Source organism: Panthera uncia, chromosome A2 (genome assembly GCF_023721935.1).
Source record: "Panthera uncia isolate 11264 chromosome A2, Puncia_PCG_1.0, whole genome shotgun sequence".
Taxonomy (NCBI): Eukaryota; Metazoa; Chordata; class Mammalia; order Carnivora; family Felidae; genus Panthera; species Panthera uncia.
In genome coordinates this window covers 102,671,990-102,691,871 of record NC_064816.1, presented here as the reverse complement: position 1 = coordinate 102,691,871, position 19,882 = coordinate 102,671,990, and the positions used below count along the sequence as shown (strand labels likewise).

Genomic DNA, 19,882 nt, shown 5'->3' with positions numbered 1-19,882 from the left:
GAGGCTGGGTTATCCCGGGAATGCTGGGCGGCGGGACACCCTTGCTATTGGCTCCCCGCCTGATTGCACCCTCAGAATGCACCCCAGAGCGTCTCTATCCTGCGTTGCGAACCCCACTGTGCACAGAACCCCTCTCTGACCCGGGTTAAAATGGAGCTCCCGCTCAAAATGCTTGTAGGTGCGCGCGTTTGCACCGGCTACTCTGATTTACTAGTTTCAGGGAATGCGCTGTGGGTGTCCTTGTTGTCCACAGTTATTGGGTGTTTCCCCAGTAACACTTTTTCTGTTGTTTATTACAAATTTTTTTTTTTTTTTTTGGCGTAGGTATTTACCCTTCTGTTTCCCTCCATGGGTCCAGAATTGAGTCTTGTGTGCTCACACTCTCATTTTAATGCGTCTCCATAGCGTTCCATTTAAGGAACGAAACTTTATAGAAATTGAGAACTACAGCACGTTTCCCTACGGGCGGAACAGCTGCCGGAAACGTCCTTTGGTCTGGTCGCCATCAGTATCACAAGTGAATTTCAACACAGTGCACCAAGTCCCTGGTCAGATCCCCACGGCCTCCCATCCACTGTTGGGCCGAGGCTGCTTTCTAACGACTTTTTACAGCCCCAAGCCTCCTAGGCGCGTCAGGGATAGTGGTTTCAGAGTCGCAACCCTCACTTTTTAATGTCCCGAGCATTGTCCTTGAAACCCGAGCCCCAACCGCGCTCGCCCCCACTCCCGGCTGGGGCTGTTTAAAAGCTGGAGAGGAAGTGAAAGCGTCAAGTACAGTAAGTGACACCCTCCGCCTCCTTGTATACATAACAAAAGCTCAGGAAGCGTTCGAGTCCCTAGGATATCCGAGCCACCCCATTCCCTCCCCGCTCCTCCCCTCCTCCAGAGTGGACTGGAAGCACCTTGTCCCAGTACACACGTGGGACACATTTGTTTTTTATACTTTTCTTCACCTAGGTTGCTCTGTGGTCCTAATTCTTCCTCCCAATGCACCCCCTCCTGACAAGCAATTCCTCAGCTCCCAGGTGATTTTACTCATGGATTCTTTATTTTACTGTCCCATGAACGATAATATCTTGTTTTACTTGAGGGATGGCTGATAAAATGAAATATTTTTGATAAACCATTATGGTGGTGCTGGATGTTGAAAAACAGGGGAAGAATTTGGGCCAAAAGCTTAGTGGGAACGAGGCTATACAGCGAGGTGGGTTCGTTATCAGGTTAAAAGTACAGGGGGCTGGAGATCTCGAGGGAGGCGATTCGGAGGAGTAAGGAGGCACAGGCTTGGTGGATCGCACTTCAGGGTATGTATCCGAACCGAACAAAAGTGCTTTAGGAAATCAGACCAGTAGTGGACCTAACACACCAGTAAGGAGAACTAGCGACACATGGCTTCAGTGTCCCGGACGCCTTAACAATAAGCAGCGGCTTAGGAAGGCAGCTGATTTCCTCTTAGGCGTTTGCAGACTGTGGACCCAGCGCCAGCCCGCGGAACATCCCTGTAGGAAGAGGGGCGCGAGAGATCCACGAGAAGGGGCAGCAAGCCGCCTGATTGACAGCTCGAAATCTGATCTTGTGAAAGAGACGCGGAGCCAATGGGAGGCAGCGATCCATCAGTTTGGATTGGAGGCCCCTGGAGGAGAAGTAGAGGAAAAACCACCGAATTGAGCTCTGTCAGAGGCGCTTTCGGCTTCCAAGGGGGAAGTGCTGGGCGATAATTAATGTTTTTATTAAATTTGGAGGGAATTTTTTGCAGCCGTTCGCCTAGCGTGGCCTTCAGGTGGGTCTTTCCAACAACTTTTTATGTCTCTCCAGATAATTGCATGGTTGTGGGTTGCAAAAACTATCCTTATGAAAGAGGTGTCTCCGTCTCTCTAGTCCCGTTAGGTGCAAAGCAAGTCTCGTTGATCGCCATTGCTAGTTTTGCACACGTTTGCGAATCAGAGCTGCCCGGGGTACACCGACCGCGCAGGGAAACATCGAGAGTGTAAATAAATACATCGCCTCTTGTTCGGATTTTTGCTACTGCCGAAAATATGTAAATTGTGAACTCTCTTGGCTCTCTTTGGATCCAGGTGAAGGAGGCTGTGTAGGGAGGGTTATTTTTTGTGAATGGGGCTGTCTGAGGGTAATTAGCTATGCAAATTCAAGAGCTTCATTCATGATTTTTTTTTTTTTTTTTAGCCTAAAAGCCATCTTGTTCCCCTCTAGGTTGATAGAAGTCCACATCCCGAGGAAATCTCCAGCTAAATGCTCAAAATATAAAACACTGAGCTGAGCTTTGCGAAGAGCAGCAGAATGGATGGATTTTATGACCAGCAAGTGCCTTACATGGTCACCAATGTGAGTGATCAGTTCGAAAGTTGCTGTTTATAAACTTGACTCCAACGGGGGGGGGGGGGGGGAGAGAGAATGAGAAGGGAGGGGGTAAGGGGGTTGGGATTGCAGATACTTTATCTGCTTTGTTGCCACTGTAGGGCGACTCTGCTTCTAGAAGCCCAGTCTTCAAAATGAGCTTACCTTTCAGTGACTTGGATAAGGCATAGTTTTGTTTTTAAGAACCCCCCCTTTTTTTTTTCTGATTAAAGTGCCCAAGATGAGTGGAAGAGGAGATGGAGGGCAGCAGCAGCTGCACTCAAAGTTTTTGGCTGGGTTTGTCTGCCACATTGAAAAGAATGAAGTTGAGACTAATGCTGACACTTTTTGTTTACATGGGGTGTTTTTCTTTCTTTTTTTCCTGTCTCATTTTTTCCTCATATTTTTCATTTCACCACTCTATTTATGCTTTTTGTTTTGGGGGGTATCAGAGAGAATAAAACTCACTGTATTATAGTCTAGCTTTAATCTATCTGAAAACGACTTTAAGTGTGATTGCTTAATGTTTTGATGCCAAGATGCCATGAATACAGGACTGATAAGTAGTAGTGTGTTCCGCTTGGCTGGGAACAACTCTCCCTGGTTGTTGAATTCTCAGCTTTCACTGTCAAATGAGTGCAGAAAATGAAGATTAGATTGGATACTGTGGACTTTTATTTTTCTATGCAGAGAGAAGATCCAGTAGACTTATATATGCATGTGTTTTTGTGTATATGACATCTGAGGTTTACATTTTTTTTTAAAGGATTTTTTCTTTCCCTTTGTAGAATCAGCGTGGGAGAAATTGTAACGAGAAACCAACAAATGTCAGGAAAAGAAAATTCATTAACAGAGATCTGGCTCATGATTCTGAAGGTGAGGTTTGATTTTGGGCTGAATCCCTGCTCTTTACCTATACTCCCCACCCTCATAAAGAAGAGGAACCCTTAAATCTTAGCTTACAAATAATATTCTTTCAAATTCCTGCATTTAATTGAGACTTTTACTTGTAGCAATTACCATAATGTGACAGTTTGCATTGGAGGATATTTTATGGCCCTGTCACAGACTAATGAAAGAAGGAAATAAAAAGTTAACAGTGACATCCTTCTTTTAATCACTTTTGTGTTTAAATATTCTGGCCCATATGGCATATAACTAATCCCATACACTAAGGTAACAGTTTTAAAATATCCAACACAGTAGGACATAAGCAGCTACGTATACTACTTAATTTCTCCTTTTTACTTTATCAGAAGTAAGACAATATAAATGATTGCTTGATTTCCCATTCCCCTTACACTGAAACCATATACTATTATAAAACTTTTCGTGGATGATTTCAATGACTACATGGTGAGGTCCTAATATCTTGTTTATAGGCCGTCAAGTGTTCACTGAATCGTAATTAAGGCCTAATTAATAATTATAATAACTATTTGAAAAATTACAATTTTTTTTAAATGCACTGTTGGCTAGGAGTTCAATATATTATAAATTATTCCAGACATACGGTAGCATTCATAATGAACTTAATCTACTTAGATTTAATTATCAAAGTTCATTTTGCCATTTTGATTAGGTGTATTGAATTCTGAAACTTAACTCAAATCTTCATCCATATTGGACACCCCTCTCCCTCCTACTATGACAGAATACACAGTTTTGGACTTGGTAATAAACAGGTGCCAGGGAATTACCTCACTTTGACTTTGTAACACCTATTAATGTAGAAATTTTCCTTTACAACATTGTATTCAAAAGTTGTCTCTTTCAGTTTTGAGGCATTGAACCTCAAAACATACAGTGCTTTAGAAATTATACCATGTTCTGTTAAATCTTTTATATAAGGTCCAGAAGATAAAAAGAAAATGATTTGCAGTCTTTCTAATCTTTCCCCTGTGAGAGTTGACTCTGTTTAAGAAAGGTTTACGTGGATAGACACACCTTCACCTCAGCCTTTTTGTGACTCCTAGTATATGTGTGTTTGGTCTCCCGGATCTTATTATATTAAATTATTGGTTAAAAGGGGGAAACTCCTGCCTTTATTATGTATTTCACTAAAGGAGTTTTTTAAAGAAGTGTTGCTTACTAGCAATTACAATGGCAGGATTATTGAGCTATTTAAGTCATGAATCCTATTTTCTTTTTATATTGACTCCCCTCCCTAAATTAAATTGAGATTTAATACCAACTTCATGACAAACAGTTCCATTTAATGGAACCTAAAGGTTTTCAAATCTTTTGTTTATGTCTCTGACTTGTTTTTTAGAACTCTTTCAAGATCTAAGTCAATTACAGGAAACATGGCTTGCAGAAGGTAAGGCAAAAAATTGCTTTAAAAGGAGGGGAAAAGCAACTCTAGAAGGGGTAAAAAAAAAAAAAAAAAAAGTCCTGAACTTGCTGTCTTAATGTTCAACCCAATTAATTGAGCTCTAAAAGAGCCACCTCATGTGTCATGCATACATTAGAGTCTCTGATGAGTTTGTCTTTGGGGAATCTGGGGCTGCACTACCCAGTGTCATCACAAATTACCAGGAGAAATTGCTTCCAGCTCCCAATCACATCTGCTTTTGGCAAGAACTAAAGCACCAAGACTTCAAGTTCTAAGCCTCTGTTCAGATTTTAATTGCAATTGATCAGGTTTATTTTATTGTACCTCGAGAGACCTCCTAGAGCCAGAACCCGGCTTGCTGTTTCTTTTAGAGCAGCGCATATCATTATTTGGTGTTCTGGTGGAGGACTTTTCTGATGGCAGAAATTAGTTTCTCTGGGTTCATCAGGACGGGATGCTTCAAGATTTAAGTGCAAGTGTCTTCTTTCCACCTTGTTCACAGCACAGAACGTTAGGTGTGTATGCAATACTTAGGAAATCTATGGCTTTAAAAGAAATCTTTGGGGGATTTAAGGATTCAAAATAATGTTTTCTATTTGTTACTATTAGGTGATAGTTGCTGAGATGGGTTTTGCTTTTATGTCACTTTCGTTAGGATTTATTTAATATGGCAAGGTGACATCTAAAGGCAGTACTTTTGTTTTTAATTACTTTTTAGTAAAATTTTGTGCTGCAATCTATTTTATTTTTTATTGGGTACAACTTTATTTTACAGGAACAATGAGATACTGCTTCAGTACAGTTTAATACAACTTGGGAAATGCCTAATGTTGAAGGATTTTTGTTAGTGTCCATAATTTGAAATTTTTCTTTTGGATTTGTCATGATAAATGTGGAATATTAATTTTATCCTATGATGTGTTTTATGGGAAACACAAAGAGAAAATTATACATTTTTAAGCCCTGAGTCTAATTTGTATTTCTGTCTGTCTGTTATATGGATATGCAGTTTCCGGAACAGATTTCTAAGATTGTTAAAAGACGAGAGAGAGAGGGTCTCTTTAAATGGAACCCAAGTGTTGCTCTTGCTACTTTGAGGCTGACTGCAGGGTTTTATCGGGGGTCTTGCTTGCAGTTCATCAAGTTGCTGTTAGCATGTAAAATAAGTTTCTTTGTTTTGCTGATATTCTTGTTCTCTAAAAAGCTTTTGCAATCTTTATAAATCTTTTAAGTTAAATAGCTTTCCTAGTAGCCCTTTGAAAGGGTGATTTAATTTGCATGTTCATAAAAGGTGAGTATTGATGAAAGCTTTAGTTACATTTAAAGGTCATTTTGCTCGTCTCTGTAAATGAAACTTATTGCAATAGATTACTTAGTATTGCGACATATACTATACCTTAAAACTTAACTTTTTTTCAGAAAAATTTGCACAGAGGTCCTTGTGTTAACTTTGATATGTTAGTTTTGCAAAGTTGAAGGTTGTGAGGACATTATGTTTAGGAGGGCATTTGTTTGCTTATCTAAAATAACTGGAAATATCTATTTTAATTGTTCTTGAAGATTTTTGGTTCTTAGATGTTTAAGTCTCATTGATTCCAAGGCAGTGCTCTTGCTGGCAGATTTTGAATGTGCATAGCAACTCTGTTTCTGGAATTTTAAAATGTGGATTCTGTGACAGACTCTTGCCATTTTATAATCAGTTTTACTCCAGTCTCTTACTTTTGTTTTGTTTATTTGTCGCTCGGGTAAGTGATTTCAATAACTTATCCAAGTTAATCTGTTTTAAAACTCTGCACTACATATATTCTTACCCATGATTATTAACGTACCTATAAATCAGATCTGAAAGATTTAGCTTTATGTAAAACAAACCTGGAAAATGACTGATGTATTTGGAGGAACATGGACTTTTACAGAGAAGGTAATTCATAAGCTTAAATAAGTTCAGGAATTAATCCTCAGGGTGTTTTATCGAATACCCAGGTGGGTGACTGTTTATAAACTATGGATAAGGCTGCAGTTTAGAATAATGTAAACAGTTTTCAAAATAGTTTACGTTAATTTATTCTATCATGATATAAACGTAATGCTGTTAATATGATTTTTTAAATCTTAATAATGGAGAGTTCTTTTTTTACTATTTGTTAATAGACTGCACATTTATTTGTATTTTTAGCAACTCTATATAATAATATTATTTGCTTTAGCATTTTAACTTGACTTATCCCACGTGTTGAACTCAGAACAGATCTTAAAATTACAGTAGATTATTTGTAGCTAGGTTTGCCTATTTATGTCCTTCTGGACGTCCACAAATTAAAACATTACCAGATTGGCAGACTATGAACTGTTTCTATATTTCTTTTCATAATGCTTGGTAGCCAAGAAAGTGACCATGGAATTTTAAGGCTTCTTGACCCTTTTAAAAAAAAGATCATGGGCGATTAACCAAGTTTCTCTCAAGAGTTAGAGTCCCACTGGGAAGTTAAACAGGTCTAAAAATCATATTAGATATGAGTCAAGTTGTGTCCAATGAAAGTTATGTTTTTAAAAAGTTATCAAAGCCCCTAAATACTTGGGAAATGATATATCCTAGAGTGTTTAATTTGTTTTTTCCTGTAAGAATTTTTATAAATTAGATTCAAAGTGCAACATAGGGATTAGTCATAGGTAAAATATTATGAATTATGAAATGTGTTTTACATCTAAGGACAAATTGGGGTAGATAAGGCGGGACTATTTGAGGGTGAAGGTTGGAGCCAGTATTCTCAATTTGCTAATATCCTCTAATTTAGGGGGAAGAATGGAAGTGTATTTAAAATTTTTAAGCAGGATCAAAAATATGTTTGTGAAGAATGTAACTTTGTATCAGTATCGCTTTTTAAGCATTAACCCTGCAATTTAAATGCTGTTAACATATATACCACAATTTAATGTATTCACATCTCATTCTGAAGAAAATTGAAAAGATAACATTTTCAGTGACCACAGTAGCACTTAAAAAAAATAATATGTGTCTTTTTAAAACTTTGCCAAAACCGGTTTATAATTTTACTATGTACAATTTTTTATTGATTCTTTTTCTTTTGAATTAGATTGCTACTGACAGAAAGGCAATTTCAATTATTTGATCTCATGAAATAATGAGTTCATATATCAACCCTATCAACATCATGGTAACGTCTTATTCTTAACATCCTGTTTTAAGTGATGCTGTAGCAAATGGTGTCCTAGAAATTGGTAGTTAAAATGGACCCTTTTGTGTGTTAGGAAGATAACTAGAAGGATATAAAGTTGAGTTTAAAAAGGATTGCATTCTTCCAAAGTTGCTTATTAGAGCTTACCTACTAACATAACTTAAAGAGAAACCGTAAATTTCCTATGTATCTAATGTGAATACATAGCACATTTTGAACATTGTTTTTGGTGTGGATCTAGATGTTCTTGAGGTTCCATTTCATCAGTAATATTAAGGACAAATGTCAACAGTGATTTGCTGCCACAGGGTAGAATGTTTCTCAGTGGTGTTATAGTTAAGTTTCCTGCTGCCACCACACTTAAATCTAAGTTTTCTCTTCAAGAACAGCCTTTCTACACCAAAAGTTATTGCTTCCTGCAGTAGGGCTTCTTTTTTTTTTTTCCCTTTTGTGTTGTGTGACCTTCAAATAATAGGTTGAGCTAACAGTAGAGATGTCTGCCTTTACTTCAGTGGCTGATACTAAATTTACATTCAAAATAATTTCTAATGAAGTCCCTTTAAATAATAGGTGCTGTTGTTACTCGCCTTACATAATGCCACCCACAATGCTCCCTGGTCCTAATGTACTCATTTTAATTTTTCAAAAATTGTAACTGTTTCTTGTTAAAATGGAACATAAATTGGATATGTGTCCATTAATGTATTGTTTTTTCTTTTAAATGTGATCCGGTAAAAACTAAAGATTTTAAAAACTACATTGTGTTGTGTGGTTTACGTAAAACAGGAAATGAGAATAAAGCATCAAATTACCGAAGTCCATCCTATTTCTTAGTTTTGAGCAAGAATCATTTCATGTGTAGGGGGGAGGGGCGTGACCCCTCTTTTTGTTGTATCAGGAAATACTCTAAACTATGAGAGCAAGACTTCTCATTTGGACTTGGTTAAAAGATAGCAGGTAAAGTAAATGTATTATATTTCTAAATATTTATTGGAATTCTATAAATGCCTTTTTATCTAGAGTCTACTTGCAAACCACCCCCCTCACCAAAACAAAAAGCCAAAAAAAAAAAAAAAAACCAAAAAAAACAAAAACAAAAAAACACAAAAACACCAAACTTTGTTTAAATAGATCTTGGATTTGGTATAGTTTAGATACAGTTTTTCCGGAAGGTCCTAAGGAGTGTTAATGAAATACTGCTTTTCTGGTTCAGTTACAAGAAATGTGTCATGTTTTGGATTTCGTAATATAACTTTATTCCCTTTGACCTGTGTACAAGCTTGTAATTAAAATGATAATAATAATGTCAGACCTCCGTAGTATTAGAGAAAATAGAAACAACAGCTCTTAAGCCACACTTAAGTTTTCAAGTCACTGTAGGTTAGTTTAATGTTAGGAATTGAAGCTTATTTGAGGCTAAAGACAACTAAAACGTACTGTTTTCTTTTTTTTTAGAGCATCAAGTATTAAAGATGTCTCTGTCATGCAGAAAAGCTTTCTCTCTCTCTTTTTTGTCCTTTAAATATGTTTATACTGCTGTATTAATTAATGCTTATACATTGGTACAATCATTTTAATTTTAAAAGCGGATGTGGTATAAAACCAGGCTTAGTGGCTTCATGATTATTTTGTTCCGTGGCCCGAAGCTTCATTTTAGGATTACACAGAATGCCACTGTGCAAAGGTTGATTTTCTTGTTGTTTTACTTTTATTTAAAATAAAATTTAAGTTTATTCAGAGCAACTCGTTTCTAATTCTTTGGTTCAAAGTGAAAGGCTACAAAGTTCAGCAATAATCTAGTCCAATCTCAGGATAAAGAAAATCTGAATAATAGGCAAGAAAAACAAGGTATTTCTCCAATGAATTTTTTCCATCCTTGCTTCCTCCATCCTTCTCTCCATTCTCTTAGTTCCTTCCTTCCTTCCTTTCTTTCTTCCTTTTCTTCTTCCTTCCTAGTTTTAGACATTTAGGTTTTTGTGACAAGTTACCCAATAAAGCAGGACACAATAAATCAGTCAGTCTATCCATCGATCATCTATCTGTCTATAGATATCTAGATAGATAGATTTAATTTTGTAAACTTGTCATTTATTTAAATGTATACCTTAATGAACCCGAGCTGTATTTGAGATAGAGCGATAAAATCGGTGTGTTTATTGCAAGTTCAAGTTGACTTGCTTTAGCTCTCTGGAAGGGTGTGACATGAAAAGATTGCGGTTGGGCCACATGGCTCATGCTGGACTGTGTTTTTGTGAATGGAGGCAGAACTCCAGTTCTGCCTGCTTGTCTGGAGGAATTGCTGAGGAGATCAGCTGTCTCATTCACAGGCAGAAAGAATGACTCATACATCTTCCGCCTTGTTTGGCTCCAGGTCATTGTTACAGTGGATAGAACTGGTTTTAATTAAATATTAACCCCTTTTATACTTGCCATTTGTTCCATTTTTAATTTTCCCACTTTTTTTTTTTTTTTTCATAGCTTTACAAGAAAACTTCACGGACACCTAGTTTGTAAGAAACAGGTTGCCTGCAGCCAACCTTGGAAAATATTTAAACTCTCACCTTTTCTTAAGTAATTATTATTTCATCTGAAAGCTCAACATAAGCATAAAAATAAAGGAACTCTATTTACAAACTGCCACCATGCCCGGAAGTGTTAGTTAAGAAAGTATGTTGAAACTAGAAATGAGGGTTTGTGATGCTGTGACATCTGAATCATGATTAATATTTTTGAGTTTGTTTTTCATAGTCTGTATTGCTATGCAGTAAAGAGAGAGAGAGAGAGAGAGAGAGAGAGAGAGAGAGAGAGAGAGAAACAACAACTTTGGATAATAATCTAGGTAAAGCAAATAGCTGAGAGTGCAGATACTACCCTTTTAAAGCTGAAGTCCTGAGACTTGATGGCAACTTGTCTATTAATGTGCAATGAACTGATAGAGCCACTCCAGCTATTACCAATAAAATCCACGTGCTTAATCTTCTTGAAAGCCTTTTATTGGTCTTTTGGTATATACTTTTCCCCCTTGTCCTTTCTTACTCTTCCCCTTCCTCTTTAATTACATAGTGTGGGGAAACATTTTCATTCCCCAAAGGTGATTATTCCAAGCATAGTTTATAATAGATAGCAGTGAAAATAGTATTTTTTAAAGGTTGGCCTCTATTGTTAATTTTCCACTTTGGAGTTGGTATGGCTTGCCACAAATTTTCAGGCAGCTGTAGTTTGCTACTTCACAGAATTCCCGTGAATTGAGGAAAAAAGGAAACGCATGATACGAGTGTGGCAATACTTTGTCATATTTTCCTTGCCCAGATCCAACGTGTGTTTTTCGTTAACTGCTTTCCTTTTACTCTAACTTGAAATTAGAAGTATACTTAAGCCTTTGTCTATTTAAGTAGCATGCTGCTTCATTTGGTCTATTCAGTTCCTTAAGATTAGCTTCTGTGAAAATGTGAGTCATATGTTTTTTGTTAAAATTCTGTAATATGTTCAGGCATAAGTGTGAAGTATTTATTCAGTATGTTAAAGAGTTAGAACAGAAATAGCAGCTCTTACAGCAATTCGTATTCTTATTCTTTTTACAAATTGTTACGCACCTATTTTCTATGTATCTGGAAGTATAACTTCCAGCTTGTTCTAAAATTTTGCTTTTTTTTCTCCCCAACATATTCCAGCACGTACCACGTATCCATCAGTGATTTTTATGTCTCTCTTGCAGTGATACGTATCACAGAGTTGCAATTTTGTCTTATGATAGTAAGGAAAAAATAATGTCTGGCCTTTAGGACACTCATACCAGCATATTCAGTTACAAATATATTTTTGTTACTCACCAGCTATTTTTAACTATTCCTGTAAAGGGATATTACATTTTTATTAGATTCTTGTAAATGTTGGCTTTTAAAAAGCATAGTAATTGCTGTGGCTGATAATTTTGCATCTCAATAGTTATGTCTGTTTAGCTGTTAATTTCGAAGGCAAACCAAAACATGTGGATTTGATGGAAAAATGTGTAGGATTTGGTTCTGTCTACGTGCTGTTATTTATTAAGTAGATATTGAAAACGTTTTTTTCTTTTTGGTGTGAAAACTCTACTTGTACAACTCTGTGAGTAAAATGAAGCTTACTGTAATGTGAAAAAATGTTTATAGTTAGAGAATACTAATGTACAAATTGTAGCAGTTTTTTAAATCCCTTTCCAATATAATTCCCGAGAGCTGAAGATGTGTAACGTGCATTGTAATGACGGGAGGAGTTGTGTGTGTGTGAATTGAAAGAAGTGGGTGAGAGGTGAAAGTTTGGAAAAAATAAGTCACATTTAGAATTCCATGTAGTTGTCACAGAAAACCTGTATTAACACTTCTACACCGAGGAATAAAATACAGTTCAAATAGGTTAAATAATGTATGTAGTTTACACTGATAGGAAGTCATAAAACTATGATTTGAAGTTCGCATGACCTTCGTTATCCATGGTAGCAGACATTAGTGGAATATGAAGGGGGCAAAAGAAATCTCTTCTTTTATTATAGGTTGATCAGCTAATAGCTTGGAAAAAAGTTCTTAACATTTTTGGTGACAGAGGATGGAATTTGTCTTTAATAAGCTGATATACTGGTTCACAGAGAACGTTAGGAAAGAATTTAATGTCACATTGTATATATTTTAATACTTGGCAAGATTTTCATTGGTTCTCCTTTTGAAAACATGATATAAATTTTATTCAGCCGGATATTTCCCGTTTAAAAAATGTGATTAAATAAGCCAACACAAAAGAATGCTTAATCCTATTTATGTTGTATTTCTTTTTTATGCAAAAATTTTAATACAGAATTCCTTTTTATAGGGAATTTTTCTTAAATCATTCAACTACCAATCCAAAACTTTTTCAGCAAAGAGTGATTCTGTTCATAAACTTTCCCCATTCAGAGTAGGCTGTTTTTAAAAAAATTTATTGACATTTATTTTAATATGACTTGACTGGATAAAATGTTTCAGTATTAGATAATACTAGTAAAGTAATACTAGTAATCACATCATAGCTAAAGTTAAATAGAACAACTCCTATTTTTACCAAATTAAAAGTAACTAACTCCTGTTTTATGCAGTTTGTGTGTATGTGAGTATGTATATCTGTGTGTGTACCCAAAAACTTGTTTTAGCAATATCTTGTTAATTTGGAATAGGTTATTTTGATGTCTGAATCAACCGTGATGAAAATATTTTAGAAGTGAAAAACTGTCCTTGTGTTTTGATGGCTGCTGAATGCATTAAGTCCTTGCTATTCAATATTTTTTTCCTTTACTAAAAATAGGGAAGGTATTTGATGTGAGGGTTGGTGAACTAGTGATACTCTTTTCATTAGTGTTGTATGGTTGCCAGGAAAATACTTGGTATGAAAAGATTGACTTTATTTTTATTATTTATACTGTATTATGACACAATCACTAAAATACAATATTGTCTTATATACGACCAAAATCAAAGACAATGCTTTCATTAAAAAAAAAAAAAGTCTGTAGCCTACTTTGGCCAAATTTAGGTCAAGCATTTTTAATTATGGCAGTCTAATTTGCAATAGGCCGAACATACCAGAAGCAGGCATTTCTGAAAAAGCAGAGGGATGTGTGTAGCTGCACGTCGTTTGAAAGAAATTGTGTAATTTAGATGGGCTGCTGAAGCACTGGCTGAGTGAATTGAAATACTTCTTACTTCATTCTTGCAAAGAAGCACTGCAGCTAATAGAAATCCTGTAGCTTCTTCTATTTTGTATGTCTCTTTTATTTCCATCTGGCAGGTGATAGTCAGAGGGACCACAACTGCCCCAATTACATTTCTGACATAAAATGTTTTCTAGTTGACATCAATGGTTGCTTCTATTTTCCCTCCCAAGTATGGCCGTCAATACCGGTTGAAATAGGAGCTCATTGGCAAATAATCACAGGTTTGATCGGAGCTGAAAAAGATCTTACTTGAAAGATCTTACTTGACATTCCTTATGCCTTGGCAGTTTCTCTCTTAATTTTTTTTTAATTTCTTTTTTTCTTCAGCTCAGGTACCTGACAATGATGAGCAGTTTGTGCCAGACTATCAGACTGAAAGTTGTAAGTATAGTATGACTCATCCCTTGAATTTTTCTGTCTTTCTTGTTTCCTTCTTTCATTCTTTCTCTCTGGTTGGTTTCTACTTCCAGTGTCTGTTCTTGCATTATGTTGGTACCTTTCTAGCTTACAGTCATGAGATGATTATATTTGTCAAGTTGTGACATCAGCAGGGTCCCTATATGATCTGAGTAGAGCTCCAAAGAGTAGCCAAGGAAAACTGTTTTGATTAAAAGATGGTCCTATTCTCTGTATTTGGTTAATATCCTCGGAGAAGAAATAGGGTGCGATCCATGAACGTGCAAGTGTTTACTTACAATTTTTTTTGTTATGTTCACGAGAAAAAGACTAAATGCTGATGGGAGAAAGTCAGTAGTTAACATCCATGTGAGATTATTTATTGAATAACTTATACAAATGCATTGGCTCATATTATTTTACATTCATGAACTTGCACTGCAATGTTTTGATTTAGTTTTTACCTTCGTTTTCTGCTTCCTAGTTACAGTAAGACGCATGGACGGAGCCCTTGGCTTCTCTTAAGATCCCTTCCAGTATTTCTTTCCCTGAGCCTTGCTCTAGGGCCTGTCAGAGAATGCGTGAGTTGTGATTCACAGGAAGCTCGCCTCCCAGGAATCCCCGAGTGAGCATTATGCTTGTACAAACATGGCTGCCTCGGGGGTTCCTTGTCTATTTATGCTTTGCCATTCTACCAACTAACTACGGCTGTTGACCTGAGGTGTAAATAGTAAAGAAAGGGGTATAAATGCCATCTTGATTATGAAACTGACCTGATGCGTTTTCACTCATTAGTACCACTTAAAGCTCTAACTTGTTTCATTTTTTCCAGACCACTGACAGTTTCACAGGGGGCAGTATCAATAGCTACCAGAAACGCTTTCCACCTTACAATTTAGCAAACCCATATTCTCACACCTAATATCACACATCTCCTACAGATACCTCTGTGACTTTGAGAAACAGATGTCTGTAAGCCATGTTTTCCCCTTTTATGTTTGGTGTTTTCAATTTCCCAGGTGTCAGGAGTTGTGAGAGGTTATATCCATATCCTCTCCTGTGTTTTAGTTGAGCTCTATTACAGTTTTCTTTGCTTAATTGTGGTAAAATATACATAACAGAAAATTTACCATTTTAGCCATTTTATAAGTGGGCAGTTCAGTGTCACTCACGTTGTTATGCAAACATCGACACTGGCCACCTCCAGAACTTTCTCATCATCTCATACTGAAACTCTGTGCTTACTAAAAACTAACTCCCCACTGCCCCCAGCCCTTGGTAACTGGTCTTCTATCAGCTTAAGTTTTGATCTGAGAAGATAATTTTGTGTGCTGTTTAATGTCTGCATATAGTTATTAGAATACGATTTCAAGAAGCCTATTCAACAATGATATGGAACTAATTAGAGATTCTTAGAAATTCCCAGAAAGATGACATCTAAGGATGCTGGCTAGGCAAGGCCTGCCTTTCTTCTTTACAGTGTGGGAAGGGAATGGTCACACTTCTAGCATTGCTCTTTCTGGACATTTGAGTGTTTTCTAAAAGTTAAACCTGTCATCTGAGTGGGAGAAGTATTCTCCTTGAGTCATTTTACATCTGAAGAAATTGGTAATGCTTCCAATACTATACCAAATGCAAGGGTAAAATCACTACCAAAAAATACAAATGCGTTCCTTTTCTTTTTTTGATGTCTTTTCAGTTTTTCAAATTCTTGACTCTTTTGTGTCCTTGAACTCTTTCTTCTCTTGGTCCACAGTGGGGTGATTTTTTTCCTTTCCCTTTTTACTGCTTTGATAACTCCTCTTCACTCCACTCATCTTCCTGCCCTTCTGTTTCCCTAGGGTTCTGTCTGCAAGCCTTTGCTCTTATTTAACATGTGTCATCCCTGCAAAGTCCCGTAGAACTATCTGTGATGATGGAAGTAATCTGTATCTGAAGCATTTGGCATTATAGCCACTAAACACATTGCTCACTGAGCACATGAAGTATGGTTAATGAGACTGAAGATGGGAATTTTTTTGTTTAATTTTTATGACCTTAGATATGAATAGACATGTGGCTCTTGGCTGCAGTAGTGGTCAGCCCAGTTTTGTGTAGTGATGTCTCCCACATCATTATCTCTAGCGTGTGTGTCCCCTCTGCCCCTGTCTACTGGGCATCTTCACTGCTCCACCAACTCATCCTTGATGCTTGTGCCAAGTCAGAAAAATGCAACACATCCGGACTCAACCCTCCGCTCTTAGCTTGGCATTGACGTAAAACACTGTTACCCATGGTGTTCCACAGACAGTTCCTGCTCAGCCAGGCCAGTGTGGAAATTATTGTTATAATTTTTCCTGATCAGCCTCTGTCGTCTGCTTCCCTTGCCTTTCCCAGTTGATGACATCACCATCCAAGCGGGAAATCTTTATCTTCAGTCCCTCCCAGTTCTTTACTGTACACTTTCGGTTGCTTGCCTTACCAAGTTGTTGATTCTGCCTTTCAAAAATCTCTTCATTTTGTGGTCTCTGCTTATCTCTGTTTCATGCTCTGGGTTCACATCCACATTCTGTCTTGACTGGTCTAGTGCATAAGCCTTTTGATTGGTGTTCTTGCCTTCAGTTTTCCCTCCTCCCAATGCATTCTCTGCAGTGGCATTAATACATAGCTGTCTGACCTTGTTAATTTTCTCCTTAAACTCCCTTCGGAGCAAAGTCTTCCAGAACATTATTCTACAATCTGGACCTCGACTTGGTGTGTCAGTTTTAACTTTTGCCAGCCCAGCACCTGGTTCCTCCATATCTGCTGAGCTTGAGCCCTTCTAATTTTTCAGGTCTCGGAACAGATGAAGCTGTTTTAGGTCTTTCTGCCTTTGTACATGTGGCTCATTTGGCTTTTTTAAACTTGTGCTTTTGCTCTGTGGTGGTGGCAGACCTCCTACTCCAGACTCCCCTTAGGCTTCACCGTGTTGAAGTCTTTCCTGACTTTGTCTTGCCGTCCATACCCTGCAGAGTGAGACTCTACAGCACCTTGTAACATTTTAGATACATGTCTTTCTTCAGTAAGACTAAACTGTTGCAGGATTAGGAGCATATCTGTTTAGCAAATACAGCAGCACAGAAGATAAAGTGGTTACCCTAAACGTGATCTGCTTCTTAGGACTTTTTTCCTCCTAAGTCTTTTCAAAGTCTTAATTCCCTTCTTAAGGTAGAAATACATGATCACGCCTTAAAACAATAGATGTAATCTCATTTTGGAAAAAACATGCTAAAACCATGATTGTTTAGCCAAACATTTTCACAATGGTAAAGTTTTATTTGTCCTCAGTAGTGAATATTTACAGTTTAACAAGTGAGGTTCTGGGACTTGTGAATAAAACACCTAATTATGAAGGAGACCTCTAAACAAAGGTGAAAATAAATCTGAAATAGTCTAATGAAAAGGAAATGGAGATGTGCTTTATTTCACATTTTCATTGACATAAAAAACTATTGTTCACAAGATGGTGAACAGCTAATTTCGATGTTCATTCATTGAGAACAGAACAAAGGAAAATTATTTAAAAAGAGAAATAGGGTATATGAATTAAATTCTAAGGATTTCTGGAGGCAGGAGATTATCAAATATTGGAACTGAAAGGTTAGATTGTCTGCTAAATGCCCTATACAAATGTTTGATTCTTCTCTGGGAATGCCTAGTGGAGCAGAGGCATCCTATCTCTAGGAATAGAAAGAAACCCCACCCCCTCTGTGTGGCCCATCTACAAATTCTATGGGGCCCTTTTTTCAAATGTAAATAACCAGATTTCCTTACCTACCTCAACCACATAAAATGCTTCTCTTTTTATTGCTTTAGCCCTTTGATAAATGTAGGTTAGGAGAATGAACAGCTAAAGTCTGCTCAACACTGGATTACAGAGCATACATTTGTCTGTACTGTGTAAATCTATGTAGAAAAGTAGAGAACAGAGCATTCAAACATGGTGAAAAATGAGATTAAACCATAATACTTGGGTTTTCCCTAAAAATATTCCCATTCTTTATTTTTACTTCTAAAACATGTCAATTGGAAATCCAGAATAGAAAGATCTATAGCTTGCTGCTGATCGTTTTGAAGGGTGCTGACTTTTGGAACACCTATGTAGACATCAAAAGCAAATGAAAAAAACAAAAACAAAAACAAAACAACTCCCTACAAGTCCATCCTGGGAAGTGAATGGAGGCTAAAAGAAAAGCTTACTTGGCTATCACAAATTGTTTATGACTTAGAAACAAATCTTTTCAGAACTCAGACACTTTGCTGAATAAAGCAGAATTACTTTAAGATATGCTTTAGTCCAGAGGAAGTAGAATTCTGTCTTTTCAGAAAAGAGAACTTAAAGAATATTTAGAAGGTAGATTAGCCTTATCCTTCCAAATTAGATACACATCTATATATAAACTGAATTTTTGTAGATTATGTGCTTTAAATTTATACATTAATAATCTTATATTTTAAACTACATACTTTACATTTTAGTTGTACCACTCATCTTTTGAAATCTATTGCGTATCATTTTTTTCACTGCAATAATATAAGTTTTCTAACTAGTTTGCTTCCATTTGGTTATATTAGTTACTTTCATTGTTTTCTCTAAGTGATTCACATGATAGATGGTGTTCTCATTTACATTTTACCTCTTCCCAGAACATTCCCAGGGGTATAACCAGGGTTATGCAAAAATTCCCAGCGGGATAGATCTTTGTAACTGTACTCCTTTCTCTTACACTCAAGAAAGAATAGTGGAATGGAATTCAGTTAGAATAGTATCATTAAAGGAATAATAATAACCTTGACTCTGCTATGTTTGTGCATCACAAAGCAAATATTAAAAGCTTGCAAGTTTGTATACTTCAATTGAAATTTGTAATATGGCACTGGTGGCCCAACTGAAAAGAATCAGGACAAACCAGTGTGTGGGGTCTCAGCTGTTTAAAGCCTCTATTACGTGGGTGATACCTTGTTCAAATAAATAAAAGTCATAGCTATACTTCATTTTCTTACGAATTAAAAAATTAAAAAAAAACACATAGTACTTTGGTCCTTTTTGCAGTTACATGGGGCCAGGGGAGGGAGGACCTTAACAGATTACTATTGCAAATCTTCTTTTTAAGAAACTGAAGCCAGAGAAGTGTATGCAGACCCTGACTGAATAATTTCTTTTAAATTAACACGTCCTTATCCTGGATAGGGAAGTTCCATGCATGTGTCATTTTTGTTTATTTTTTCTGCTTTTCTACTAAGCTATCTTTTTGCACTGTGTTCCTTTCTACACATAGAGTGAGTACTTTATACAAGTTTGCTTTTTTTTTTTTTTAAGTTTGCTTTTTATTACTAATTTTGAAACCTTTCTTGCCTGTTTCACTTTTTGGATATGACTGGCCAGGAAGACACTGTCTTTCATTCCTACAGTTTCTTTACCAGAAGGTGAGCATATATTCGGAGAGGAATTCCATTTCTGGGATTTGGGAACATGAATTTGTTACTTTGTTTTGTTTTCTTTAAAAAAAATTGAGGCATTTTTAAACATGCCACTATAGTCAGACTCAAACCATCCATTTCAAGGATGAGTAGCCTCCTGCCTTCCTCATCTTAGGTAGTATTGCTTGAGCTCTAAGCTGTGGCTAGCACTTGAAGATTCTGTTTCCTTTGTGTATTGTTTTTGTTGTTTCAGGTGTATTGGGCTTTTTTCTTTTTCTTTTTGTCTTTTTGAATATTTTATCAAAGCAGTATGTTCATAGAGTAGGGAAAAAAACCACAAATAAGATCGTTCCCCATTTTCCTTAGGCAACCTTTTTCTTTTCTCTTTTTTCTTTCTTTCTTTCTTTCTTTCTTTCTTTCTTTCTTTCTTTCTTTCTTTCT

The 19,882-nt window shown here is 36.6% G+C and overlaps 1 protein-coding gene across 3 annotated transcripts in view; it reads left to right on the top strand.

The window, feature by feature from the left end:
- Positions 1–1,269: 1,269 nt before the first annotated feature.
- Positions 1,270–19,882, top strand: part of ETV1 (ETS variant transcription factor 1) — a 90,980-nt gene continuing 72,367 nt past the window's right edge. The window contains exons 1-5 of one of the 3 annotated variants that reach the window (XM_049641566.1): positions 1,270–1,780; positions 1,879–2,343; positions 3,144–3,231; positions 4,628–4,675; positions 13,934–13,987. In XM_049641566.1, coding sequence (XP_049497523.1) covers positions 2,299–2,343; positions 3,144–3,231; positions 4,628–4,675; positions 13,934–13,987 — 235 coding nt within the window. In that variant the 5' untranslated portion in view covers positions 1,270–1,780; positions 1,879–2,298. The other 2 variants (XM_049641567.1, XM_049641568.1) reach the window with 2 other exon arrangements.